Consider the following 27,920-nt stretch of genomic DNA (forward strand, 5'->3'; position numbering starts at 1 on the left):
CTGGTTGGGTTGAGTGGGACATTTTGTGTTTGGTGATTATGTGAAAATAGGACCAATGACCTAAAAAAGAAAAATGTTACTATTTGTTTTGGCACAATAGGATGAGAGAAATTAGCTGAGCCAAAATTGCTGCTGTTCAGACAAAGCTCCTCACCCTTCTCACAAGGACTCGTTCAATGGCCATTATCTCTGTCAAGGGAAAGAAACCAATCATTCCACAGCCAAGGACAAGAAACTGATGTCTCTACATCACCGTTCCAAATTAAGCCACCTTCTTATATGATCCCAACCACATTGAAGTGCCTCTTTCTCTCTTCCTTATTAGGCCTCAAATTCAACCAACACAACAGAAATAGATTCATTTTCTCTTGGTTAAATTTCCCTTCATCCATGCAAAAACCTAAGACCGGCGAAACTCTAAGCTCCGGCCAGCCGACGAGGCTACATCTCTGATCCTCGATGTCGTCTAATTCTTCATCATACCCAACAACTCTATCAATTGGCTCACCGGCAATAACCCTACTTGTAACCGTAATTCTTCTTGTGCTCTTCTTTATAGGTTTCTTCTCTATTTGCTTTTATAGATTTTTTATGGAAGGCATAGTCCACGGTTGGCATCTCAGGCAGAGTTCACTTGGCCTTGTAAATCCGGCTAGTTCAAAAGAGAATCCCGGACTTGATTCTTCACAAATACAACTTTTCCCAACATTTACATATTCAAGCGTTAAAGATTTTCGACGCGAACAACACGGACTTGAATGTGCAATTTGCTTGGCAGAGTTTTCCGATGAAGATCTAGTACGCCTTTTAACGGTTTGCTACCATGTTTTCCACCAAGAATGCATTGATCTTTGGCTTGAATCCCACAAAACATGTCCAGTTTGTCGTAGAGATCTTGACTTGCCTAAGGAAGCATTGGAAAAGGCTCGGATAGGAGATCACCGAAGGGACATTAATGTGCACGATACTAATGAAACAAACGTATTGCTAGAGCATGCCATTAGCATTCATGTTAGCGAAGATAGTGGCGAGGAAGGTAGAGAAGGACATGGTAGAGGAAGCTCGACTCAGGATGTGGGCAGACAAAACGAAGGGCATGAAAAGATTTTGGGAATGTCAAGGTCACACTCGACAGGGCACTCAATACAAGCAACTAGAGAAGAAGAGGATAGATATACTTTGAGATTGATGGAACGTGTGAAGGTAAAAATTACAAGGGGGCATTGTGCAACAGGAAGTTGTATTACGTTTGGGGACTACTCAGGCCCTATGAATGATGGCCATGGAGGCTTCTCAGGGTGGTCGCATGGAGGCATCAAAAGAGAATAACGCTTCCATTAATATGCTCTCCTTTTTTCCTTTTCTTGCACAATATTTTGATTACATTATTTGAAACTTTTTGATCAGTCTAAAAAATTATACAGAATTTATTCGAAGTTGGCTAGCCGTCATTCTGCTGTTTGTAGGCCTCAGAAAAATGCATAGATACGAGCTTATTGATTCCCTGTCAAAATCGGATTAAGGTATTTAGCTTGCTCTCTTGTTGTCGTTACCTTATATATAATCAAATCTTTCCTCTTATGAACAGGACATGGTTGAAACTTTTAAATCGATGACTGTAAGCCTTATAATTGAGATTTTATGAATGCTTTCTCCTGTATAAACACTTTCTTTTTTGCTGAAAGGCTTTACAACAAAGTTTTAAATCCCTATAACTGTCAAGAATATTACCATTTACCTGAAAATTAAACAACAATCACTTGTGTATAAATATTTAATTTTATCAAAATATATGAACAGGTTCAATTTTTATTTAAATTCTTCATAAAATAAAATAAAACAAAACAATAATTTGATTATTTTCTTGAATTTGATTTGTAGTGAATTTATTTATTTATGAGACCAAGTCAAAATTTGTGTTTTACAAGAACATGAATATAGACATGCATTGCTGCACAAGATTTGATGATTTGATACTTTGTAAAACACTTTTGATATGTCTTCAAAATGTTGTTGAAAGAAAGCTCGGGAACTTTTATGAGAGCTTCTATACTTAAAAAGTTTGTCTTAAAAAAAAATTTTGTATTTTATTCGGAAAAAAAATTTCTTTATATCTAGAGTGGGGCCCTTTATTTATAGATATTTGTAAGGGTATGCAAGTTTTTTTTTTCAATGCCACATGATATTATTTTATTTATTTATTTTTATTTATGAAATCTTATATTTATGATAAAATATTTTAAATATCTCCTCCCATGTGTCAAGCTTCCATTGATAAAAATATAAAGGCTCATTTATTTTCTATGTTATTTATCTCAAATTTATTTTATTTTTAAGTAACAATAAAATAAAAATAACACAATAAATTTTGATTAGTTGAAAATTTTTATTTTTATAGGTTCCTCCTTAAGACAAGCTCACTTAAACTTAACAATAAGTGGACATGACTAAAAAAATATAGTTAAGAGAGTTTCATATTTTGAATATATTTTTAGCTAAATTAGTACATTGTTGCTTGCAATTTCACACTAATTAGTACTATTTAACTAAAATTTTATTTAATCATATTAAATTCTCACAATAAATTATTATAGGTATTTTTTATTGTGAAAATAAAACATAATTATCAAAATTGGAAGTTTGATTAAAATTTATCGAATCAAATGATAGAATCAAAGTTTAATGCTAGATTTGAAGCAATTATAAATTTTAGGAACCAAATTGAAACTTATAAAAACCTACTCTAAGCATGTACTATAGCAATGAATAGTAACCAACAACTTTAACCGACTCATGAGAATTCATTTTTTATTGAAAGTGGTTACTATGAAATCTTATTTTTGTTAACCTTTAGGTCATACATTTATGTTTTTATATATTTTGATAATAACAATAATATAAAAATTGGACTATATGCTTCGTTGAAAATAAACTTTGAATAGATTTTATATGAAGAATACATCTATAAGTATGACGAAAATCCATGAAGGAAGCAAAATGAAGACTTAATTTAAGTATACATTTTCAGTGTTAAATGTAAATTTTTATATCCTATTTGATAGTAAAAATTAAAATGAATGCCAACATTTCACTTTGCATGTATTTTAAAAGGATTGATAGAATGTTTCTAAGAATTCACCTAGGATTAAAACTAACAAATCTGGATTTTGCATGAACCGGTCAACTTGTTTGGGTATACCAAATGAACTAATCGACTGGCGGTGAGCACATGAGAATTCTACAACAACTGATCGATCGTTTCGCTCTCATTGGGACTGTAACGGTTATAAACAACTAGTGTGTGTGTGTGTGTAGAGAGAGAGAAAGAATTCGAACATATATGTTATACAAGCCATCTTAAAAGCAAAACAACTTCAAAATTATCAATCCTTAATCAATACTCATATTTATGCAATTACACCAAACCTTCATAGTCTTGCACAAGAGCATACATTCTCATAACACTTAAATACTTTAAATCCCTTGAGTGCTATCTAATGAAATATAAAAATCCTTTAAATTTTTAGTTGTGAAGTCCTTTATATTGAGAGAGTAATTTTGTAATAACAAAATCACATTTATAAACCTTGTTATATTTAGCAACCCAATCAAAGAACTCTTGTATATCCATGTTTCTATTAAAGTTAGAGAAATATACTATTAATTATAATTCATTCTTCTCGAGATAAATTTATCTCTTAGGTTATAACTTGTCATTATCTGTAAAACTCTTATAACCTCTTACAACTTTAATCACTGAACTCCTCCATATATACAAGTTTTGGTTATCCATATAGGATTATAGAAACATGTATGGGGTTTGGTTTACCTTGAGTTGAGTCCTTAGATACATCCATCTTCTCACTAAGATTCATGTTTATGCCTTTTCTTGGAGACAACTAATCTAGTTATTTAGTTATGTCTGTTAATGAATGCTTTATTGGATTAAAGTTTTACAATTTCTCTAAGCTACCTTATAATCCTTCTGTTATGCCTTTTAAGCCCTCACTACATCTTAGAAGGCTTTCACTTTTATATCATAAAGTGGGAAGATGTTATCAACATCTTTTTATATTAAAGAGCTCAACTTGTTTTAATACCAATTAACACAACTTACAATGAAAAATTAATAATTAGGGTTTTTCAAGCCCTATGTTATAACCTTAAACTATAGAGTAAATATTTGTTTAATAAATTCCAAATAATATGAAATCAATTCTAAAATAACTTATAAATCTTTTTAAATAAGATTTAGTCTGAATTAGTTTAAAAAGGGAAAAAAAAATCCCAAAATTACTAGTTATATATCTGTCACGACCCGAATCCCGGATCCATGACCGACACAAAAGTAAGGTTCCCTTTCAAGGTTCCAAACCTATACGAACCCAAACTTATATACAATCCTATCCTTTAAACAACTCAATCAGAGTTTAACGCAGCATTAACAACAAAACTAACTTAATAATATAATTTAATTGTTTTACTACAAGAGTTAATATAATTCATAGTTTTGGAGCACTAACTTGACAAAAAAAAATGTACAAATTACAACCAAAAAGCAGGTTCGGAAGGTTTAACAAAAGTAACCTGCTATCAAGCTATAAACCTAAAAATAATAATAATGAGAGGGTGAGTTCAACAATTCAGTGAGTAGATAACATTCAATATACATACACGAGGTAATACAACAATGAGAAATATATATATATACAAGTATGGCTTTAGGTTCTTATACGAAGGTTTATCAAATAGACCATAACAAGAATATCATATGGTAAAACTCGTCAGAAAATCAAAATGCAATGAGCATGAGGCTCCGTACTGTGGGATGATTAGTCCACACAGATTGGTGACTCCCCCGACCAACTAGGGTTCAGATACAATGTGCACAAAGGCTAACACTACCCTGTTAGCATTGGTATTCTGACTGACATACCATAGGTTCATAATCATAGTCTAACAAACATATTCATATCTCAAAGCTCAACTCATGACATCAATCAAATAAGAAGCTATCAATTCAGAAGTCAATTCAAAATATATACTGGTTCATATCAAGAATTCAGAATCAATAATTGATCATGCTTTATCATAACAAGGATAATAATCAACATATATATTATCAAGAAGCATGATCCAATTCATATTAACAAATCAAATATTTATAATATTTCTCATGCATATGAAAAATTATCCACTCACCTGACTCAAAAGCAAACAGAAGCCAAAAGTAGACACCGAAGAAAATCCTACTGACGTCCTGCCGGTAGAATATCAGGATTATCTGAATACAAAGGAGACATATTCAAGAACGACTCAAAAGAACATTTAACCTATTTAATACACTTAACTAAGGATGTATACCATAACCCTATATGTTTTTGAACTAACTAGTTAATTTTCTAAAAAATCTAAAATCTAACGGTTTTCCCGAAATCTAATCCATAATAAAAACAACTAATAAAATTGGTAATAATTAACTAAATAACCCTTAATTATTCATCAAACTAATATGAAAAAGCTAATAGTACAGCTAGGGACTAATATGGAATTTTTCCATATTTTTAGGGCCAAATTGTAATTTTCATCTAATGGAGGACCAAACTAAAATTTGTCATAAATCCATGAATATACTGAAATTCTGACCCTATTTAATCCTCAATTCTGTCCAAGATGTATCATTATGCTTCAGGGACCATTCTGAAATTTTACCAAATTTTTAGGGTTAAATTGTAATTTTTGTCAAATTGGAGGACCAAATTAAAAGTGTTAAATTCTCTTATCTATACAGTAATTCTGTCCATAATTCATATGTTATTCTGTTCAGAATCTCGGAATATGCTCCAGGGACCAATTTGCAATTTTCCAAAGTTCGAGGACTAAACTGTAATTTTCGTAAATCGAGGGACCAAATTGAATTTTCATCATCTTCAACCTCCAGTCCAGAATTTTAACAGAAAACCCACTGTTCTCTCCAAAATTTCTAACACAATTTCACCATTCAAACAAAATCAGAACTCAAAATCATTATCTTCAATTCAATCTCTCAAAATCAATCAAATAATCAATTACCCATAACAATCAACCCCTAACATTCAATTTAATTCATCAATTAAACCCAAAACACAAATTCTCAAAACCCTAACATTCATTAAAACCGAAATTAAAGCTAAAGAAAACATATTATACACATTAAAGCATAATCTTACCTTTAAACCTATTTCCTTCAACTCCTTTCTATTTCCCTTCTAATTTCCCTCTTTTCTCTTCTTTTTCTTTCCCTTTTCTTCTCTTCTCTCGTCAGTTTTTCAATCTTAATTTCAGGTCTCTCTTTGTTTATTTTTTTTTATTTATATTTATCAACTTTTGTTCAATTACCACAATACCCCTCATTTAATTATACTTACTTCTAAACCACCAAGGGCTTGGTTGCCTTTTCCTACACTTTTAATTCAAAACATTACAATATCCATTGATGAAATATTTGTTATAACACTTCATTTTTTTTTTCAGGATCTAAATATAATAAATTCAAACTATCATTAGCATTCCCTTCCAATTGATAAACTTAATACATAATTGCAATCATTAATAGTTAAAGAAAAATGTTTAATGAAATTAAATATTACAAGATATAAGAATTAGTAAGTAGTATTTACATGTGTTCTAAATCACGTTGTAAATTATTTATCTTGTAATTGAAAATTTTAAGATTCAATAAGATTTGAATTTTGAGATTGTAAAAATTGAGGATGTTGTCTACAATGAATTTTTTAATCTATCAATTTATGAGACTATAGAAGAAAAATTATTTAAAAATAAATAAAAATATCTCAATTAATGTTTGAATTTAATTTTTATTAAGTAATTTTCTTTTATTATATTTTTTGGTATTGGCCTTCATGAGAAAATATTGATAAATTCTCACCTATTATCATTGTGTGTTAGAACACAATTTATTCTTATTCTTAAATAAGATTTAAAATAATACAAAATAAATATTGAGATTTTTTTGCAATATAAACCTTGCATGTTAAATCCTGAATATGCACTATTTAAAAAAAAAAATTAAGTTGAGGAAATATCTAAATAAAATTAAATGAATATCTTAAATTTAATAATAATAATAAAAACAATATAAATTTAAAAAGTAGCGATCGCTCGTCAACCATCAGCAGTTTTTGATGGCTGTCATAGAATAGGAGCAAGGGTTCTAGGCTGCTAGCAATTTACAGCTAGCAGCTCCTAAATGTCCGTCCTTTTGCTGACAAGCTCAACTCAACTTCCAAGATGTCAATATAACAAGTTCTTAAAGATATTTAGAGAAAATAAAATGATAAAAATCAGCCGTCTCTTAAGTAGCGGTTCAACTCGCAAGGGCAATAATAATTTTTATTTTTTTTAATCTGGGTGTTCGGACCAGCTTGCGCGTACCACAACTAATTCCCGAGCTCACTGAACATTCTGTAAGCTCAGTGAGTATGTAAGGCACCGAGAGGATGACAGGCGTACACAAGTAGAGCTTGAACCCTGGTGTGAAGAAAGAAAACAAATCCCTTCAATCACTAGGCCACAACTCGCAAGGGCAATAATTTTAAACTATAGGGGTAGAGGTCGGTACTGATGAACCTTTGCTGAAATATAGAATTTCAGGAGTACATTCAAGTAACAGCACTGCTTCATCCTCTTGTTCACGTGATTCAATATGGATTTCTTTTCCACACTAGCGGCATTATAATTGCTTTCACTGAAGATTGAGGAGTCATGGATTAAATGAGTACAAAAAGGGAACAGATATCTTGAGAAAAAAATAAGGAGGGAATGTATAGTATACTTGGTAAGGATAATGTCATCTGAACTGATCATTTGACGCTTATGTTATTGAAAAGGAATGCTTGTAGCATAGAAATATTCTCTTAATTCGTTTTTGTGCCTTTCATTTCTTCTCCTCTAATGCATGATTCCTCCAAGGACCTTTATGAAGTAGTGCGATATCTGTTCATTTTAGGAACGATAAGCTGCATTTACAACTCTGGTTATGCTACTTATTTGATCCATGATCTTTGATCTGCAAGTATCCAGATTTTGCCTTGTAATCACTCAAATCTTTTTTAATTTAAAACCATTAGAAACCCCCCCCCCCTGTTTTTGTTTGTTTGTTTGTTTTTGCCTATGTAGTTGCATCAAAAAGTCAATTCACGCCCCATATAGTGATTTTGATCGATTGCATCCAAAATTGCCTATATTTGGATCAGTTCACCCCCCCTAACTGATCAAATGCCTTGAATTCAACAATATATCCACTGATAAAAGATGTTGAAAAGAGAGGAAAAGAGGTATTGTTAAATTGAATTCACGTGTCTTGCATGTGATCTTCAACTTGGCAGTGCAATCGAGCTTATGTTACCCTGGTGTTGGCTGAAATCTTTCAGGTGATTCCCATGTTATTCTTTCTTCTTCTTTTTCAACTATATTTAAAATTCAATGCCGCATTTATTTGATCAAGGTAATAGAACTAATTGTCATGGTGGCAAATAAGAGAAGGCACCGGCATTGACAAGCACTCACACATAATTTGCTACATATTAATCATTTCCCTATTGCCATATGCTTTTTATGATAGACAAAGCATACAACTTTTACTGTTGATGGCATGATCTTCTTACATCCCTTTTCTGTATGGAAATATAGATCCTTTCCTTGAATTGTGTAAATCTTGAACAGTACGAGATGAGAGGAAAAACTTCAAAAACAGTATAGCCAATAAGAATTAGGGGGGAAAGGTAGATGAAAACGGAGCTGAAAGTTAAGTTTGGACGATTGCTAGGATATTGCACTTTGGAAGCTGATGGTCACATGGATTCTCTGCAGAGCCTGACATTTTGGACCATGGTCCAAGTTCAGACCATCCTAACATAGGTCCTCATCACAAGATAAGGCTACAGTTCCCCTGTTCGTATATTTCTACACGGATCGATATTTGAACATCTGTAAAAGAGACCAAACAAATTACGTGTTGGATGTAGAGATGCAAATAGATGGACTTGTCCAGTGACATGTCTTCAAAGTCTTGAATCTCCAGAAAGTAGCTCTTAGACTATACTAATAAAGCTAGTTATGAGTAGAGATTTTCTTTTTCTTTCCCTTTGATGCATGGGAAAGGTTGATTTGCAATGGATGCATTTGTGCCCATGCGATACAGGCATGTCGAGACTTGCGGCAGAATATAGATGACTGCTTAATATGCAAATCCAAGTTGTGGCTGTGGGACTCGCTGACTGCACTCGTGGTTCCTAGAGAGGCAGGATAATAATTAAACCTGGTTAGGGTAAAATAACTAGATTGGTGGGTTTGGATTTAGAAGACGAGGGATGTCTACTACCGCAGGGCTCAAAGCACAGGTAGCCTTGTTGAACTTGCAATATTTGACTGAAAAAAGCGCTTCTGTTAGTTGTGAATTGTGATTCTCATGGCCATTGAAGTGTTTATTATGGACAGTTCAGTGAGTTTCGCCAAAATGTGTTGTATTTTCTAGTCTTGATCTCAATTATTGATGGGGGCAATCTTGGGTTGGAATAATTATTTGAGTTGCTGCGGTAGTACAGGTAGAATATCAATTGTGTTATGGAAAGACTGCGATCCCTGCAGTCTTTTCTGCTGGATATCTAAGGATGCTGGGAGGGAGTAGACTGAATTTGAATGCGAAGAACCACCACCTAATGACCCTACGCAAGCTAGCACATGCTTTAACTCGTACATGAAGCTTTAACTCGAGATAAGGCCATAGAACGTACCAATGGAGATTTCCTAAGAAAAGAGGGAGAAATTACTGGCAATTGAGCTAATGATATTGGGATATAATATAAAAAAGAGATCCTCTAAATTCAAATGTTGCATAACTGTACTCTTAAAGCTTTAGCAAGCAAATCCTTTACACGAGATGAGGGAACGAGCTAAAGGCTTTGGAGAATTTGAATGGCAAGCTGTACATGGTGACCGAGTTTGCTCCAAGTATTGACCATTAACAAGCTGTAAATGACCCCTGTTGTCTGTGACTGCAGATCATGGTGCTTAGTGTTCTATTACCATTTTAATCAAGGTTGTCAATTTCGTTTCGATAAATATTTTATTTTTTTAATTGAAATAGAATGTTTCAGTTTTGGAGTTTTTCGGTGTGCCGTTTCGGGGTTGTACTGTTCACACACACATATATATATATATATATATATATATATATATATATATTCAACAAACATAATTTAAATTCAAGATAAATTAATTATTAATTATGCAATACAAACACAATACCAAACAAATATAATTTCAAAATTTAAAATATTTCTAAGTAGTCAAGATTAAATAGATTTTTAACTTAAAATAATTCAACTTAAACAAAATATCAAAATATTATGAAAATAAAATGTTTTAACAAAAAGATTTTAAATATAAAGTTAGGTCAATGTTATCAAGTGGTTAATGGAATCTAAAGCATCACTTGTTTTCCTCAAATTCCTACAAAGTATAAACATGAAAAAAAAAAACATGAATATAAACCATATATATTAGTGATAAATCTAATTTTAAAAAATTAATATCATTGTTAATGAAAATAATAATAATAATTTTCAATATTATTATTAATATCATTGCTATTGAAAATAGTAATGAAAAAGAGCTTTTTATAATCAGGTGGTTTAATTAATGAAATTGAGCAATGTTCAATTTGATTTAATGGTTTTTTAAGAGTGGAACGGAACATGTGGAATGAAACCGGAACTTTCGGGTGGAATTTAGCTGAAAAATCTGGAACGGACTGAGATTTAAAATGAAATAAAATTTATTTTGTTTTGTTTTATTTTTTAAATTAATATAAAATATTTTGATCATTTCAGATAAAACATAATAAAATTGACAACCTTAATTTTAACTGAAACATCATCGAGGCACGTTATTTTCACACATAAATATGATAGTAGTCACTATCACATATACAGCCACCGGCCACTGGATTTGGCAAGCTGCATGATGAACGGCCCAGATAACAGATATTATCATTTTGCACACTAGAGACAAACCTTGAGTGGCATGTATGGTAAGCTATGGGTTGTGAAGCACACAGGTTATAAAATCCTTGTAATTTATGTATCTAAATAATCTCTCCATTTTCGTGAGAGAATCTACGGTACGCGAGCCAGTCATTTTCCACAAAATCCAACACAGATTTGAATGTGAGGGGTAGCTTTTACACAGCTGCATATATTGTTTGTATGCATATTTCTACATAGATTTGGGTCCCCCCCTCCCCCTCCCACCCCTTTCCTCTCTTCTCTCACCTGTGCAGAAACATTGCCAGCAGTGTTGATAGCACCTATGACTATCCGGAAGGTTACTGAAACACAAATGAAAGAGAGAGCTCCTCACTTTTTGCAAGCAGAAAGGCAAAACAACTTTTTTCTGCCCCCTCTCGCGGGCACCATATCTTTCTCTTTCTCTAGATTACCCTCCCAGCATAAATTTACCTCTTCACCAATTTGCCCCTTCCCCAGTGTACAGAACACATGCCTCTGTATATAAAAGTTTGAAGAGTAAGGGGTGGTTGTCATTATAATGCAACATTGAGTTATTTAAGTTCCATTTAGAGAGGTGAAGATAGTTAAATTTAGCTGACAGTTCGGAGGGAAATGGCACTAGAAGCACTGTCTTCTAGTGAGTTCCTGAACTTCATAAGCTATGACACTATCCCTGCAACTCCATATAACTGCCATGACTCCCTAGAGACAGCAGGTTTCTTGTTAGAGGATTTGAAACCTCAAGACCATGGTGTTTCTGTAAATAGCTCTTCACAAATGACTCAACAAAGATGTTCTGTAGAAGCCACCAATAGGAGGCAGAATTTATTAGCTGTGCAAGGAAAAAAGAAAAGAAGAAGAAGAAAGCCAAGAGTTTGCAAGAACAGAGAAGAAGCTGAGACACAAAGGATGACTCATATTGCTGTTGAGAGGAATCGGAGGAAACTGATGAACGGGTATCTTGCCGTTTTGAGATCTCTCGTGCCTGAATCTTATGTTCAAAGGGTTTGTTTCCAATTGTTTCCGATAACTAATATCTGTTCTCTTGCATGCCTTTTTCCTATAATGCCAGCTACATTTAAGTAATTGGTGATCATTAGTCATGGAGATGTTCTACTGATTGTTGTTTTTGCCAACTTTTTGTAATAGAATTCGGTAAGTCTCCTAGTGGACGGTTGGCAAATGAACATTCAGACATTAAAAAGAGCTTATTGTGAAATAGGAGTAAGCAAATTAGTTCGTTAACTAAAGAGGCCTAGTTGAAGAGTTTTCGCAGCTTAGAGTCTCTACATATCTCATATTCAAGCATGTATACATTTCATAACCCAGTCACGAAAAGTTGAAAATCTTGGTTCCACCACTCTAATTTGCTCATTCTTTTGCATAATTCCTTTATTTTCACGTGAGAATAAGCAATATTAGAGTCTAGAGCAAGCGTTCAAGTGTGGTGCTGCTGGTGATTAATCTCAATTAATGTGACATTCAAGGTTAAACTTTGCGATTATCTCAGTCATCATGCGTGTTAATTATATATTACTTAATTCCTACCTACCTGCATGTGCTAATTACGCTCGTTAAACCTTTCTTAAAGTGCAGGGTGACCAGGCTTCTATAGTGGGTGGTGCCATAGAGTTCGTGAAGGAGTTAGAGCACCTTCTGCAATCCCTTGAAGCCAAAAAGCTCAAACCACATCAAGGACTAGCAGGACCTGATTATGACATTGAAGATGCTACTGCAACCTCAGAGTTTCCACCACCACCCTTCGCACAGTTTTTTGTGTATCCTCAATACACTTGGTCTCAAATCCCTAACAAGTTTACGTCAAAAACCAAAGCATCCATAGCCGATATTGAGGTCAATTTGATTGAAACCCATGCAAATATGCGGATTCTCTCAAGAAGAAGCCCCAGACAGCTTTCAAAGCTGGTTGTTGGATTTCAAACACTTTACCTCACTGTCCTTCACATCAATGTGACCACCATGGACCCCTTGGTTCTATACTCAATCAGTACCAAGGTATGTACAATGAATATATGTTGTGCTATTGTTTTTCTTCATTTTACTTTAATTTGGACCCCGACACAAAAGAAAAGTAAATTCCGAACCCTCCTCTTATATGGTTCATGTCACTTTGGGTGCCATCTCTATCAATAATATTTTTATTGTAAGGATGTTTTATCTCATATTTTAGAAAAATGCAGTCGTTTCATTGACTAAATACTACTGGACATGTTACATGGGTCATGTATTTCATTCAGAAAGCATGCATAGCACTATAATTATGCAACTAGTATACGCTCCTAACAAATGACCCCACAATAATGAGATCGATGGCGAGGAAATCTGTCGCCATTTTATAAGCAATGGTCTTCAATTATAGCCATACGGGCCAGGGGGGAATGGGCAGGGTGTGTAAGGACGACACTTTGTAGTATTTTTGGTGTTTTCTAAGTTTAGAAACTCATGTCCGTTTGCCTAGAATTGCAGAAAAAGAAGCAGTTTCGGACTAAAATCTGAACATACTTGATGCAGCTTGAAGAAGGATGCCAACTCACCTCGGTAGATGACATAGCAGGAGCTGTCCACAACATGCTTCGAATAATTGAGGAAGAAACTGCCCCGTGTTGATCAGTCAAGTCATTTATCTATCCAAAATCACCATAATGCCACCCACTTTTGTCTCTTGTGATGAAGTTCCGGTTCTTGGGCTTTTCAATGCATCTTCAGTGTAGTTGGACACATGTGCTTTGTAAGTTGTAATGTTTTTTGTTATGTTTTTTTAACAGTTCATGAGGGCTAAAACTTTAAAAGTGTATTTTCAAACAGAAAGGAAAATGGAAGGAGGGAGATGATGGGATTAGAGAGGAAAAGGGAATGAGGGTGATAATGAGATTTGAGAGTAGCCATGTTTGCAACAATCTGGCATGTGAAGAAGGTATCTGTTTCAAGGACTGAAAATCTAACGATTGAGTGCTCGTAGTTTTTGTTATTTTTTGTTATATTATTATTATTAAAGCATATTCTAGTATCAAAACTCTAATTTCATTTGTAATGTGTAGAAAAGCACAAGGATTGCCTTATTACATTAATGTTATAAAACTCATGAAACTTGATCCGGTAAAATAATCTAGTTTTAGATTTGATGGATCAACTCCAGTAAATTTAAATATTTAATTTTGTCATTATGAATCACTAATACTTCTTACTTCAAATAATTAGGAGATCTTAAATTTACTTCTTTGCTTCATTCATGAATATTATTAATATATTATTAATTTAATGCAGAAATCATCTCTGTTAATGAATGATGAAACACTTAACCTCTTTTTTTTTTCTTCTGATTAATTGGTATGATAATCAATCAAGTCAATTATATATATATATATTCCACGGCCACCTCGACTTAGAGAAGATAAAGGCATTGTATATATGCTCTAACAAATATAAGGCCCATTCCAGGGCCCATATTTTCCAATATTTCTTTTGTTACAGAAGGGAAAACCCCATCGGTAGTAAGGCTCTAGAGGCCGAATTACATTACAGACTATTCATAGGGCCGAATGGAAAGCCCACTAGATCCAACGAAGGAACTAAGATAGACCAGCTATGATCTTATCAATAAGCTCTTCCCATGGCCCCCCATACCCCGTCCCATCTGATTTACATAAGTACGGCAATTTAATTTGAATTGATGGAAATTAATTTGATGCGACTTGGAAAGATAAGTCTTTTTTTGTATTTCAATTTTCATGGATGATAGATAAATTGTAGATAATATCAAATTTGATTTGAAATCCATTGAGTAATTTAACCGAAAAATATATTTATATTATATAAATATATTTATATAATATTTAGATTATTTTTAATACAATATATATATATATATATATATTAATACTGACATAAAATAAATATATATGAATAATATTTATTATTTTTATCATTTATTATATATATACATATTTTTTATATATTAACTATTTTATTTATTATTAATTAATAAATAATAATAGATAATGTACAGGATACTCCTAACCCAAAAAGTAATTAATGAATATCTAAGTTTTTTATTTAATAAATAATATATATAAAAAAATCCCACCAACAAATATCTTTCGTCATCATTTACAGCAACCATGCAAACCTCATCAGAACCCTAGCTCAGGCACTAAAAGAAAGGGCAAGGTTTCCGTTTAAACAGGACTGTGTTTCCGTTTTGTTTTGTTTTTTTTTTTCCTTTCTGTCTTCCGAATTTTAAATTGATTCATACTACGCATTAAAAAAAGAACGTGGAAATAGTTTGTTTTTAATAAACATGAACCATTAAATATTAAAATGATGCCTCAATGGCTCATGATCTTTTAAAGCCATTTTCAAGTTGTTTTATTCCAAAAAAAAAAAAAAAAATGGGGAATAACATTTTTCATTCCCGAAATTCCTTCACCCAAATCTCGCTTGTATTAGGTGCACGGAACCAAAAGCAGAGGGAAAAGAAAGTTAGCTTCAGACCAGAGATTGCAAAAGGGAAACAGGGGGAATAGGAACTCTGTGTTGCCAAATAGATGAAAACATCTGCATATCCCTCATGCAGAACAAACAAAATGCTGACAGGACAAAATTTGCAAGAAACATTGATATCCCTCATCAATTTTATATATAGAGGAACACAATCCTCACGCTTACATAACTTTATCATAACCTTGATTAATGGAAAATATGACCGTCGATAATTCTTGTATTTCTTCATCATTCTACTAACAATTTCCTCTCTAAAAAGAAAAATAATCGGAGTTTCTCCGTTTAAACAGGACTAGTGGCGTCACGTACTCTTCCATGGCCGGTGGGAAAGAATCTTCCGCTTGAAAATGATCTCTTCATTGTAACGGGATTAAGCACACAATGCAAGACTCTTCTTCTGTTGCTAGACGTGAATTTGCTGTCTTCTGCAGAATGTTTTGATGATCCAACATCTCCTGAACAGTCTTCTACTCGAACACCTCCATCCTGGATATTCATGCGTAAAATATCAGCGACAGAAGCGTGGCTTTGACATGGATGATCCATTGAAACTGATCTCCTAATGCGTTGATACCCATCAATATCTCGCATCTCAATTATGGTATCTCTCTCTTCCAAGTTTCCCAAATCACTAAACACGCGCAACGGAGTCTTTGGATCCCCAGCAGGATTCTGCATCTCTTGCTCATCTCTAGCAACCCTTTCCGTGCCTTGTGTAGCAGCCACATTGTCGTTGGATCGCTGGCTATTTTGCCAAGATTCATTGCCTTGAGGAGTTTCAGCCACCGGAGGAGGCAGTTGAGGCGGGGCAGCGCTAAAGAAAACAATGTTGGCACGACACAATGGGCAATTCGAGTGAGAGCGGAGCCATGTATCAATGCAAGGAACATGGAAAGCATGGCTGCACTTAGGCAAAAGCCTTATGCTCTCATCTTCTTGAAACTCGCTGAGACAAACTGAGCAATCTGTCCCGTCAATCAAACCATCTCCCTTTTTGTACCTGCATACTGTGATGGACCTTATAAGAGCCTCATCTAAGCCAGTTGTTGCAGCGTGCCAAGGCTCATGGAGAGAGGGGTTGTGATCGCCCTCAAATTCCTCATTCTGGCCATGATTTTGATCCCTTCTCCTTGCTGGATCATTGTTTCCACAGTATATAGATATTATGGTGTAGTAAATTACTAAAAGGAAAGCACTGAGCAGTATGCCTATGATGGCAATGACAAGGGGAGAGATTTTTGGACTTGAATTGTCATCGAGGAATTCAAGGGGAGGCGGAGGAGGGAAAATGATGTAGCACCATTGTCGACAGTATAAGCTACAAAATCCTTGAGAACAGTCTTTATTGTTCACGTATGGAATCAAAGTTTTTGGGGTGCCTAGTGATGCCATCACAAGCCTTACAAACTATAGGATTTTAAGCTATTAGCCGTTCTGACACGATGCACACATTCTAAAGTGAGAAGCAAATCATTTGGACCATTTGTACCAGTCCAAACAAAATAACCTGAAAGACTCTTTTCACAACTGGGTGGAAGAAACAGTGAAACAATAAAATTATGGTAAGAATTGATTTGAAAATAATTTCATAAAACCAACGATATTGAGATGCTCTGAGAAAGAAAAGGAAAAGAAAAATTATATAGAGATTACCTTAGAAGCATATGAGCAAAACATTAATTATGAACTGATGTTGTATTATCTATCTAGGTGAGGTGAGGAGAAGACAGAACAACAAGAACAGAGAGAGTTCGAGTAATAAGATTTTAAGAGACCACAGAGGAGAAGCCTGGGATTTGGAAGGGGAAGGGCTTACATGGAAAGCAAAGTAAAGACTATTGACTAGAATTCTTTCTTTCCTTTCTCTTCCTTTTCTTGTTCATCGCCTTTTCTTTTCCGTGCTATCTCTTTTTGTGGGGGAGATAATGGTATGTTGACTAAGGAGGTGATGCTGGTTGGGGAATTCATTAAAGTAATCAATGCTTTTATTATTGTTCATGACTGGTGCGGTAGGGGTGAGCATGTAGCATTGAAACTCCTGTGTGAAATCTCATTTGCAATATTTAGTCTCAAGTCGAAATCTTAAACCGTTAAATTTTTAAAATTTGAAACTTCCGGATATTATCATTAAAATTCAAATATTATATTAAAAAACTATTTTAAAATATCGGTTTATGAATTTCACCAACAAAGTTTAGTCTCATCGTTTCTCTTTCCCTCCTTGCAGGTGGCACACGACAAGGCCACAGAGAATTTCTCACAATGGAGCTGATAGGATGTTGCGATCACTATAATCCTTTTTCTGTTTCCTTTTTTTCCCCTTTCGTGTCCTCTGGATTTAGAAAATTGAGCTTACTTGGAGAGGTGAAACGGTTTGTAGTGTACTAGTGTGGGCAGGCTTTCCCTTGGCGAGATATGGAAGAGGGAAAGGGGCATAATTCAAGAGAATAGAATCTTTTGTGGGGAGACCGAGACATGATTTTTCAATACACTGTAATGCTCCATTGTCTACTCTCAGAGCATCAAAGTGCTGCTTTGTGGACCCGAGCAGCAAATGGTCTTTGAATTCCACTTGAGATGAGCATATATTCTCCCACCTGACTCGAGACCAACGTCTTTTTTCTTTTACAGTTCAACCGAGGTGACAAAGGCTTTCAGCAGTAGCCAGGTCTAAGAAATCACAAGACAAGATTCAGCAACTAGTGCCTGTTGAGACTTGAGACACAGATTCATCGGCCATCTCTTCAAAAAGTACCGAGGAATCACTGTAAACTAACATGAAATCCAGGCCGTTCCTTGAGATAAAATGTCAGGGTAAAGATGCGGCAAATACTACTAGATATGCCATTGCATCAGCTCAGTTTCAAGTCAGTCGAACAAACTTTAATGAGTCATGTGTGAGAACCAAGAGCTCTCTTTCTCTCTAACCAAGCAACCACCCCATAACCTAGGTGGACCTTTTCTCTTCTTTTCACTTTCACTTTCTCAGCGGTCTACGCACCCTTCTCCATAGCCACACCCTTAATGACCTATAATTTACCCTATACATATACTTGCATGCTAATATTAGATTCTTAATCATCACAGCTAATTTTCAGTTTTCTATAAAGCTCCACACACAGAGACACACACAGAGTAACTTCCCATGATGTCCATGAGCAATCAGAAACAAGCAAGGTATCTCAACAAATGTGGCTTCAGTGTCCTGTGTTCACTTTTGTAATAACAAAATGCTATGGAAAATGAAACCATCTCCTCTTTCTCTCCTCAACGTGTTCTGGATCATCAAGTGATCACCACAAAAATAAATCACGATGCTGACTAGGATCAAGATGGCATTGAACATCTCTAACCGGTAACCAACGCAGACAAGGAATGATATTATTTAAATTGAAATTATTGAGCTTAGAAAAGATACGTCATTGAAGTTGACTGAAAAGGTTTTTAAAGAGTCGTCTCGTCTGTGAACCAAGCACTCTCCCTGACCTACCAACAGCCAACCACCCTCAACTTAATGGACTGCTTTTCTCTTCTTTATCACATTCTCAGTATCTCTTCACCTTTAGTGGCCCATAATAGTCTTTAATTAATGCTTCAGACTACTCAAATTAAGACTGGATTATCTTCATCAATGTAGTCGTACATGGAGTTCGTAACGGGCCTCAAGTAAACATCCCATGATGCCCACAAGCTAGCAACTAGAAGTTATATACCTCCAAAGATGTTGATTTTATCTCTCAACCATTTATTATTTTCATTTTTTTTTCCTTTGATGTGCCCTGATCTTCAAGTAAACAACGAAAATTAGCTACCAACTGCATCAAGATAAGCTTGAACCTCTACTGCGTGAAGTCCATCTTGAGATGGAGCACAAGATTCCAAATCAACTTGACGAAAAAGAAAATGATTTTAAAATGTTAATATTGAAATCATAGTATAGATAGAATCAGAAGGATGTAAATGATCATAACAGATATGAAACCATAACAAGAACGATTCTTGCATATTATCATATATACCAAGAAAAGGTTCGATGGTGTTCTTGTTATATCATAGAGCTTATAAAAATCAGATGAATAAAGCATAATCATGAAAGTCTGATGACTTTGCAGCCTAGAGCTGAATAACAAAGAAGGCTATGAAGCAATCAACTGCCATAGGAACACTGATTCAAATGCAAACAAATAATGACAGTAATCTCAAGCTCCGGTGCAGTCAGAATCCAATCACGGCAAGTTAGCGGCAAAGGATGACATGGTTACAAGCAAATGCTTGACAACAGCAGGAAACCCATAACAACACTCCTAGTAGCCAGGAGTTATATGAATGCCCTACGGACATACTTTATCAAGTATGAATTGTTGAGACAGATTTTACCAGCGTATCATCAAATCTTTCTCCTTTTCCTTTTTCTTGTTAAAATTCTAAACAGCTTTTACCAGCTAATCACACCCCTACCTCTAAAAACCATATATATATATATAGGTTTTCTATTGTGTTCTTTTTATTAATTAAGAGTATTATAAATAATATTGTGTATATAAGAACAAAGAAAAAATTATTTGAAAGTAAGTCAAAGTTGTGGATTAAGAGTTTTAGTCATTAAAAGTAGATGACTTAAATATGTAATTTCTAAGTTTATAAGAATAAAATAAAATTAAACTCACTATCAATTTTTAAAAATTTATGAAAAATAGTTTCTAATTATTGAAATTTAGTAGTTAATTACTGAAATTTATTTTGAAGAGTGAAAAATTTTTATAGTTTGATTCTAAATGTTTCAATATACTAATATCAATTGATTTTTATATAGAGTTTGAATGCATATAAGATGTTTCATAAAAAACTTGATTTCTATATGAAATTGACTTATTTAATTGATAATGATTTTCTAAAACTATCTACAGTTAATACTTTTTGACAACTTCATTGTAATTATGCTTAGAATATTACTTTACTTGAAATTAAAAAAACATTTTTAGCCTTTTCTTATTGGATTTCATAAAGTAATTATTTTTAGACCATAATTATCGATGCATAATTATTTTTGGTATTTAATTATTAAAAATATATATTTTGTAAGAAAAACAGCAGGTTGAAATAACACAGTTATGGTGTTAGGTGATTCTTGAAGGGTGTTTAAGGTCATTTAAGCTAGTAACATATTTAAGTTTTGATTAAACTATAAATTAAAATCAATTGAGTATTAGTGAATATATAATTTATGGTGATTGTTATTGCTAAGTTTCTCTAAGTTAATCTTAGATTTGTGCATCAAATAAGGAATTTGTCATTTATATAGTTAGTTATTTTGAGTTGGAAAATATATATTATGTATTAAATAAGTTTTTTATGAAAATATTTATTTTTTCATGAATTAAATAGACCATGCATGATAAATGATTTGTAAATAATGTAAGTGTTTTGTAAAAGTATGGATATGACTTTAAAAGTGTTTTAAATATGTTTTGTTTTTGTGAACCCATTTATAGATTAAATATGAATTTGATTGACTATGCTTTGAACTTGATCTTTGAGGGTAAAACATTAGCACTTATAATTTATAAACATATTTATTTAGAATCTGATGCCTAGTCATAGGGTGGTTAGAATAAATATATTCCTTTGACTTTAAATATAAATATACAATTCATGTTTGGGTTGAAAATGATTGGTGTGAATTATTTTAGTTTATAAATGGTTTTATAAGTTTGCTTTTGGTCTATTAAAACCTTAAAAGTACTTAGGTTTTGGTATGTTAAATGAAGTAATTGTAAGCTATATGTATTAGTAAGTTTTGGTACGCTTCATCCTGCTAAGAAGATGAATTATTATTTATTAAGTGTGTGGCACTCACCTTTACTGCCTATTCATCTTCTCTATTTTTTTTTTCCAGATGGTTTGGAGAAAATTTAGAATATCAAGTGGATTGTTCAAAAGTTTATAAATGATTTATAGACTTTAATATTTTAATAATATATCAATTTATGATCTTAAACTTGTAATATATTTGATTTTATTTGACTTTAAAATTAGGTTATTTGATGTGACAAGGTTTACATTGGGTTTAGTTAATTAATTATTCACGATAGATTTTTTTTAGCAGAATGTTATTTTTAGTATAATTTCTTAATTAGAGTTAATATATATTTATTTTTTTGTTTTTAAATAGTCTTGATGTACTAATATCAATAATAAATTTTATATATATATATATATATATATATTATTTTAAACAATAACACTATAAAAAAACAATCGTTATTATAATACTAAAAAGGTCCTCAAAACAAAGCTCCATCTTGCAAAGACAAGCATTCTTCCTCATTTACTCAATCATGGGTAGTTTAAACAGGTATTTTACCTCTAACATATAAGCATGTTTGATCAGATGTTACAAAATGAAAGAAATGAAAAAGGGAAAGTAGAAAAAAGATGAACGTTGTAGAAGCACTCAAGGTCATGTTCCACCCAAAACAAAAAAAATAGAGAAGCAATACAGATTAAAAAGTGGTGGAAAAGAACTTCAAAATACTTTTTATTTAAATAAAGATTGAAATAATAATCTTTATTTAGCAATATAAAAAGTGGAAGGGACAACGTGTGATTCTTAGCGCATTGATTTATTTGGTCATCGGACTTGCAATACACTAACCTGGGCCACTGGCCAGAGTTAAGGCGTCTGTGTGAGAGATGGAAAACGACTCCCATGGTGGGCGGGCCCAGAGGACTGAAGCCATTATATTCCCTGAGCCCACACGGTGAATCTATACATGTATCAGGCGTAGATATTTTTATTGTTTTTATAAAAAACTTGTATATATTTTTTTAATGTATTTATGTAATATAAAAAAAATTAAATTTAAATGCATAACTAGAAAAATAATTGTCAATAAAAAAAAAGCTTTCTAAACAAATGAAAAAAATAATGGGTACTAATTTAAATAAAAAAAAATAGAGAAAAAACTATAAAAAAATTCATTAATTAAAACAAATAAAAAACAAAAATCAAAGGTCAAGCGCTAATAAACCTAGCCTATTTTATTAAGGCGGCGTGCGGATATGCCCTAGCAAGTCTTTAAATTATTTTTTGTTTACAAACAAATTTTTTAAATTTTAAAAGCCAAAATTAAACAGTATTTCATTTGATTCATTTGATTTGTCCAGATTTAGTAACTAAAAAATCAAGGCTTAAATGTTTTAACCCAAAAACTTTTTTAAAAACTTATTTTTTACCCAAAATACCTACAAAACACCATAAAAACCATGATAAACATATTTATAACTTCAAAAAACAACTTCAAAAACCAAAATCAAACCGAATCCAAAAATCAACTCAACTCGAGCATATATTTATTTATTCACGAACTTTAAAGTTTTTTTTTAAAAAATCTAATATAAACTCTATTTATCAAATAAAACCATTTGACACAAATATCATTTGTTTTAGTTACCTAAATCAATATCAATGATATTTTTCTCTCTCTATTACTAGAATTGAACGACCTCTCTTTTCTCTCTCAACTAAAAACTAAAAAATAATAAAAATAATTTTTTTATCAAAATTAAATCAAAAAAATAAAAGTTACTGAAATTATATAATTTGCTTGATTTTTAAAATTCAAATATCAAAATACATCTCTTGCAAAACTTATAGCATGCCATCCTATGTTTGATGTCTTTTTCATTTTGGTCCTTCTTTTTTCAATCCCATCTTTTTATAAAAAAATCAAAATTAATTGGTCTTTAATTAGGACTAAATTATATATAAAAAAAGTTTCTTTGAGATCAAATTGAAAAAATATTAAATTTTGCATAGTATATCCACAATAACCCGTGAGCAATAAACAGCATAACCTTGCACAGTGAAAAACCTATCCGCCTTTTAGATGAATGCTTAACAAGTATAAAAAATAATGTCCATCTTTTTAACAAGTTATAGAACGTTAAAGAATATGAGAAGAAAACGCAAAACATTCAGCAGACTGAGAAGACATTCCATCACTTACATTCATGGACATGATTACGAGTCCTCTTCCTGCTATACTTGTACGTTAATCAGCAATCCAAATAACATCACGATCTATTTCTCTTCAAGCTGTACCTCAGAAGTTTCTTCCTCTTTCTTTTCAGTTCCAGATTCATCAGCCTTGTCTTCACTGAACTTTATACGAATGGGCCGACCCATTAGTTCCTACAAGACAAATATCGAAAAGATCATATATCTGTCCCTGATGATTAATCAGCCTTCTGATATGTAGCCAGAGAAGAAGAAGAAGAAAAGAGAGAACATTTTGATGCACAGAAACACATGGATATGCTGGAACCAGTAGTCTAAGAAGTCGAGAAAAGTAATAAAACCTGACAAATCTTTGCAAATAAATAAGAACAAGGAAACACGAGCTGAAAAAAATATGAATGAGTACTACCCCCTCCCAGATTTCAAAGAATCCAACCCATATAAGATCTGTAAACATCATACATGAAAGAAAGAACCATTCTTCAAAGCAACAACAGAAACAAGTACTACAGTAGCTCAAGCAAGTGATTGGCATCTAAAGTAGTCAAGCTAAAACTACATTAACTTAACACATCCAGCCAATTGATATGACTAACTAGTATTTTGACCCAAGAAAAAAGTTAAACGTAAAATGCTAACAGCATATTTACGTCCTACCTTTCCACTGAAAGCAGAAATAGCAGCCTCTGCTTCCTCCCTTGTGGCAAATGAGACAAACCCATACCCAGAAGATCTTCCTGCAGGGCCATCAAACACGACCCTGCTTGAAACTGGGTTACAATTAGTGGAGAAAAATTCTCTCAAATGACTACCTCTCACTTTCCATGCAAGATTAGAAATATAAAGCTTATGGCGTGTCTCTCCTGCAGGGATATCTGCAGCAGGAGTGCCTGCAAGGCGTGGAGGAGGAGGTCTCCTGAGTCGCTTTGCAAATTCCACCCTGATAATCCTCCCTGACACTTCCTGCAACAGAAAAAATCCTAAAAATCAAAAGCATGCATGTCTCTGGAAATATCCAATATGATATGGAAAACGGTAACTAAGCTGTAAACTATTTATGATAATCTACGATGAGCAGTGTTGAATATTTTCCAAAGTCATCAAACTAGTATTTCAAGGATTGGGAAAGGCAAAAACAATGTACAATAGAGAGATGGTGAAAGAGAAGGAAATCGACACAAAAGCTACTCAAGAAACAAGACATTCATAGATAACCATAACTCCCCAAAGCTTCAGGACTCTAAACTTTAAAACATTTTGACTATCAGCGAGAAAACAACTCTCTCCTAACCATGCTGGTGGGGGAGTTTGGCATTACTCCAAAGGATTAGTCAAGCCAAATGGTCTGGATCCCTACTTCATTTTTTTCAAAAAAAAAAACTCTCCGAATCCAATAAAGCTACTGAAACTTCAAAAATAAGCAGAGGACACTGGCCATAAAGAATTTAAGTAGCTCCATTAAACAATGAAGATAGAAGTTTCTCTTAAATTAGAGCACACCAACCGCAGTCCGATAGATTCTCATATTTTAGCATTCCTCCCAACATCAAAATAACTCACCAGAAAACTTAATTGATAAAAATGAACAAGGAAAAAGTATCATCCTATTCCCTTAAAAGGGAAACTCATTTGAACCTGTCAACTAGAAGAAAAGTTATGTAATTTTGATTAAGAAACCGACTACCGGAAAAGTAAACCAAAAATGCCACGCATACTATGATAACACTAAACAAAAGACAGTCTCTCAAGCTCCATGTGAAGTTAGGAAATCAAATCGCAAACAGAAAACAAATAGTAACAACTGAAAAAAAGAAAATAAAGACACACACAAAAGGAAAGCAAAGAAAAGGGGCATACAAGAGAATTGAACTTATCAATAGCAGCCTGAGCTTCCTCCCCAGTAGTCATTGTCACAAAAGCAAATCCCCTACTTCTCCCATTCTTTTGCTTTATAATCTGCATTTCAACACATAAAAACAAAAACCACATTGGAAAATCACTTAAATCAACAGTTAAAGACAGAAACTTCGGAAGGAGATTAAAGAACCTCAACATCTGATACAGTCCCACATTGGCCAAAAAGGTCCTTGATATCAACAACAGAGAAAGACCAGGGCAAATTAACAACAAAAAGCTTTCTTTTTAGGTTTGCTTCCTGTATTTCCTCTTCCTCTGGTGTGATCTCCACCGTTACTTCTTGTACAGTGGAGCATAGTTGAAAGCAGAGGCTTTTACTTCTTGGGTGGTTTTGGGTGAGGGAAGGCTGAGGGAAACTGTGGGAAATGAAAGGAGTAGGATTGGAAATGTGGAGGTTTAAAGAGAGTGGTGGTGGTTTGGGAGATAGGAAGAATCTGGAGGAAGAAGGATGACGGGTTGAGAAGAAGGAGAGTGTTGCTGCTTCTAATATTGATGCCGCCATTGCGAAGGTTAAGATGATGATAATAAAAAAAATAAAAACATTTTAGATGGGCGAGGGAGAAGATAAGAAAAGGAAAATATTATTTGTTTTTTCTTTGTGGATAATGTGACGACGGTGACGTCTACTCTACCCTGTTTCTCGCTCGGGGTACTATTGCGTTCTTCCTTTGATCTTGACACGAATGTTCCATATTTAAAGTTCAACCTAAAGTATTGTTTATGGATGAAACTTAAAGTTACAGAGTAAATTTAAAAAAAAATATATTTTTTTTTTAAATTAATATATTTTTAATGTTTTTAGATCATTTTAATGCACTAACATAAAAAATAATTTTTAAAAATTAAAAAAAATATTATTTTAATATATTTTAAAATAAAAAATACTTTAAAAAATATGCACAACCAGGCCTAAATAAACTTGAAAATGAAGATCTAGTTGTAATTTTAGAATGAAAGAATGATTTTTTTTTTTCATAATTGTGTTCTAGTGTTTTAAATCTTTTAAAAACTTTCGAATTTTTGAATTTTGAATTTTGAATTAATTTTTTATATATTTTCGAAATCGTTTTGATGTGTTGATTTGAAAAATAAATTTTTTAAAAAATATATATCAATTTATTTTTAAATAAAAAAATATTTTAAAAATATAATAATTACTGCATTATCAAAGAATCTCTATAAATTATGAGTTAAATTTCATTTTATAATGGTCTAGGTGGAGTATTCTAAAGGAAACAAGAAAAAGAATTTAAAAACATAATGATCCGATCGATAGACTTGAAAGCTTAAGAAAAAACAATCAAGGGAGTGCTAATTTTTAGTACCTGAAGAGACATTGATTATACTTGATGCTCTCTGTATTACAAAAGATGGATGGGTAGGAAAATGAATCAAAGAATAAGGAAAAAAAAATTATAGTAATTTATTTGTTTAGTTAATTTTTTTAAGGTGAATATTCCTAATTAATTTATAAGTACTTCGATTAATAAAATGAACTCCTAAATTAATAATTATATAATATTTTAGTGATTATAATAAAACTTGAACTCGTGATCATGTGATTATTAAGTAATAAACTTAATATTACATTCAGTTAATTATTTAGTTAAAATAATATATTTTTAAAATTTTATTTTAAAAATTAATATATAAAAAAAAAAAAAAAAAAAAGAAGAAGCAGTATGGCCATAAAAACAAACAAAATATTAAAAAACTCGGAGACGGTTTCTTAATGCTTGGTGACAATTGACAAACAGTTGCAGTGCTGATGATATATTTTGTCAATATTTCTTCAACCCTCTATCCATCTTTCAGGCTTTGATTGTTAGATCTGGTGAAAAGCTTTTGATTGGATCGAGCATTTGAGGCCCAGGTACGAAGACTGTCCATTCTCCTCGAGTGTGACTCGTATAAAATCATTAACGATAACTTTTCTAATTACTTAAAATTCTAAATTGATTTGATTTTTTTTAGTATTGTAGTATAGGGTTGATAGCTGAAAATTACGAGTTTAAATTTTATTATTTTTTATTTATTTCAGTTAAAATTATAATTTAATATAAGATATTAAGGATATATGCAAATTTTAAATTTAAAAACTTTTATTCGTATTATAAAATTAATATTTTATTTAAAGGGTATTTAAAATATTAATATAAAATTATTAACCTCAGTTGTTTAAATTTTGAAATTAAAATGCTTCTTTTAATAGTTTTACACGTGTGTACCAAAAAAACTTTATAAAAATTGAGTGATATATAATATTTATATTATTTTATCAATTGAATTCATCTATAATATTTGTATTAGTCAATTAATTGAGTTGATGTGATAAATATAAATTATTTTTTATATTTTATAATATATTTTGAGCTAATTTAACGAGCCTAATC

The 27,920-nt window shown here is 32.5% G+C and overlaps 4 protein-coding genes across 6 annotated transcripts; 2 read left to right on the top strand and 2 right to left on the bottom strand.

Annotated features, from left to right (window-relative positions):
- Positions 1-1,688, top strand: LOC118039254 (RING-H2 finger protein ATL29). The gene has a single exon (XM_035045907.2). It carries the CDS (start codon positions 460-462, stop codon positions 1,327-1,329), a length of 870 nt encoding a protein of 289 aa, XP_034901798.1. The 5' UTR covers positions 1-459; the 3' UTR covers positions 1,330-1,688.
- Positions 1,689-11,003: 9,315 nt separating this feature from the next.
- Positions 11,004-14,058, top strand: LOC118039255 (transcription factor bHLH71). 3 transcript variants are annotated; one of them, XR_004685899.2, is made up of 4 exons: positions 11,007-12,074; positions 12,666-13,085; positions 13,602-13,818; positions 13,896-14,058. XR_004685899.2 is itself a non-coding variant. In XM_035045909.2 (3 exons), exons 1-3 carry the CDS (start codon positions 11,682-11,684, stop codon positions 13,584-13,586), a joined length of 843 nt encoding a protein of 280 aa, XP_034901800.1. In that variant the 5' UTR covers positions 11,004-11,681; the 3' UTR covers positions 13,587-13,696. The 3 variants fall into 3 exon arrangements, 2 of the variants coding, with proteins under 2 accessions (XP_034901800.1, XP_034901799.1); XM_035045909.2 differs by lacking the exon at positions 13,896-14,058 and having other exon boundaries at positions 11,004-12,074; positions 13,557-13,696; XM_035045908.2 differs by having other exon boundaries at positions 13,602-14,058.
- A 1,550-nt stretch (positions 14,059-15,608) lies between these two features.
- Positions 15,609-17,611, bottom strand: LOC118039256 (E3 ubiquitin-protein ligase Os04g0590900). Its single transcript, XM_035045910.2, has 2 exons — positions 17,244-17,611; positions 15,609-17,117 (listed from the first exon to the last, which is right to left on the bottom strand). Exon 2 carries the CDS (start codon positions 16,980-16,982, stop codon positions 15,873-15,875), a length of 1,110 nt encoding a protein of 369 aa, XP_034901801.1. The 5' UTR covers positions 16,983-17,117; positions 17,244-17,611; the 3' UTR covers positions 15,609-15,872.
- A 5,845-nt stretch (positions 17,612-23,456) lies between these two features.
- LOC118039257 (28 kDa ribonucleoprotein, chloroplastic) lies at positions 23,457-26,084 on the bottom strand. The gene is made up of 4 exons (XM_035045911.2): positions 25,658-26,084; positions 25,468-25,566; positions 24,268-24,573; positions 23,457-23,784 (listed from the first exon to the last, which is right to left on the bottom strand). The coding sequence occupies exons 1-4, from the start codon at positions 26,027-26,029 to the stop codon at positions 23,674-23,676; spliced, it is 888 nt and encodes a 295-aa protein (XP_034901802.1). The 5' UTR covers positions 26,030-26,084; the 3' UTR covers positions 23,457-23,673.
- Between the last annotated feature and the right edge of the window lie 1,836 nt (positions 26,085-27,920).

Source organism: Populus alba, chromosome 1 (genome assembly GCF_005239225.2).
Source record: "Populus alba chromosome 1, ASM523922v2, whole genome shotgun sequence".
Taxonomy (NCBI): domain Eukaryota; kingdom Viridiplantae; phylum Streptophyta; class Magnoliopsida; order Malpighiales; family Salicaceae; genus Populus; species Populus alba.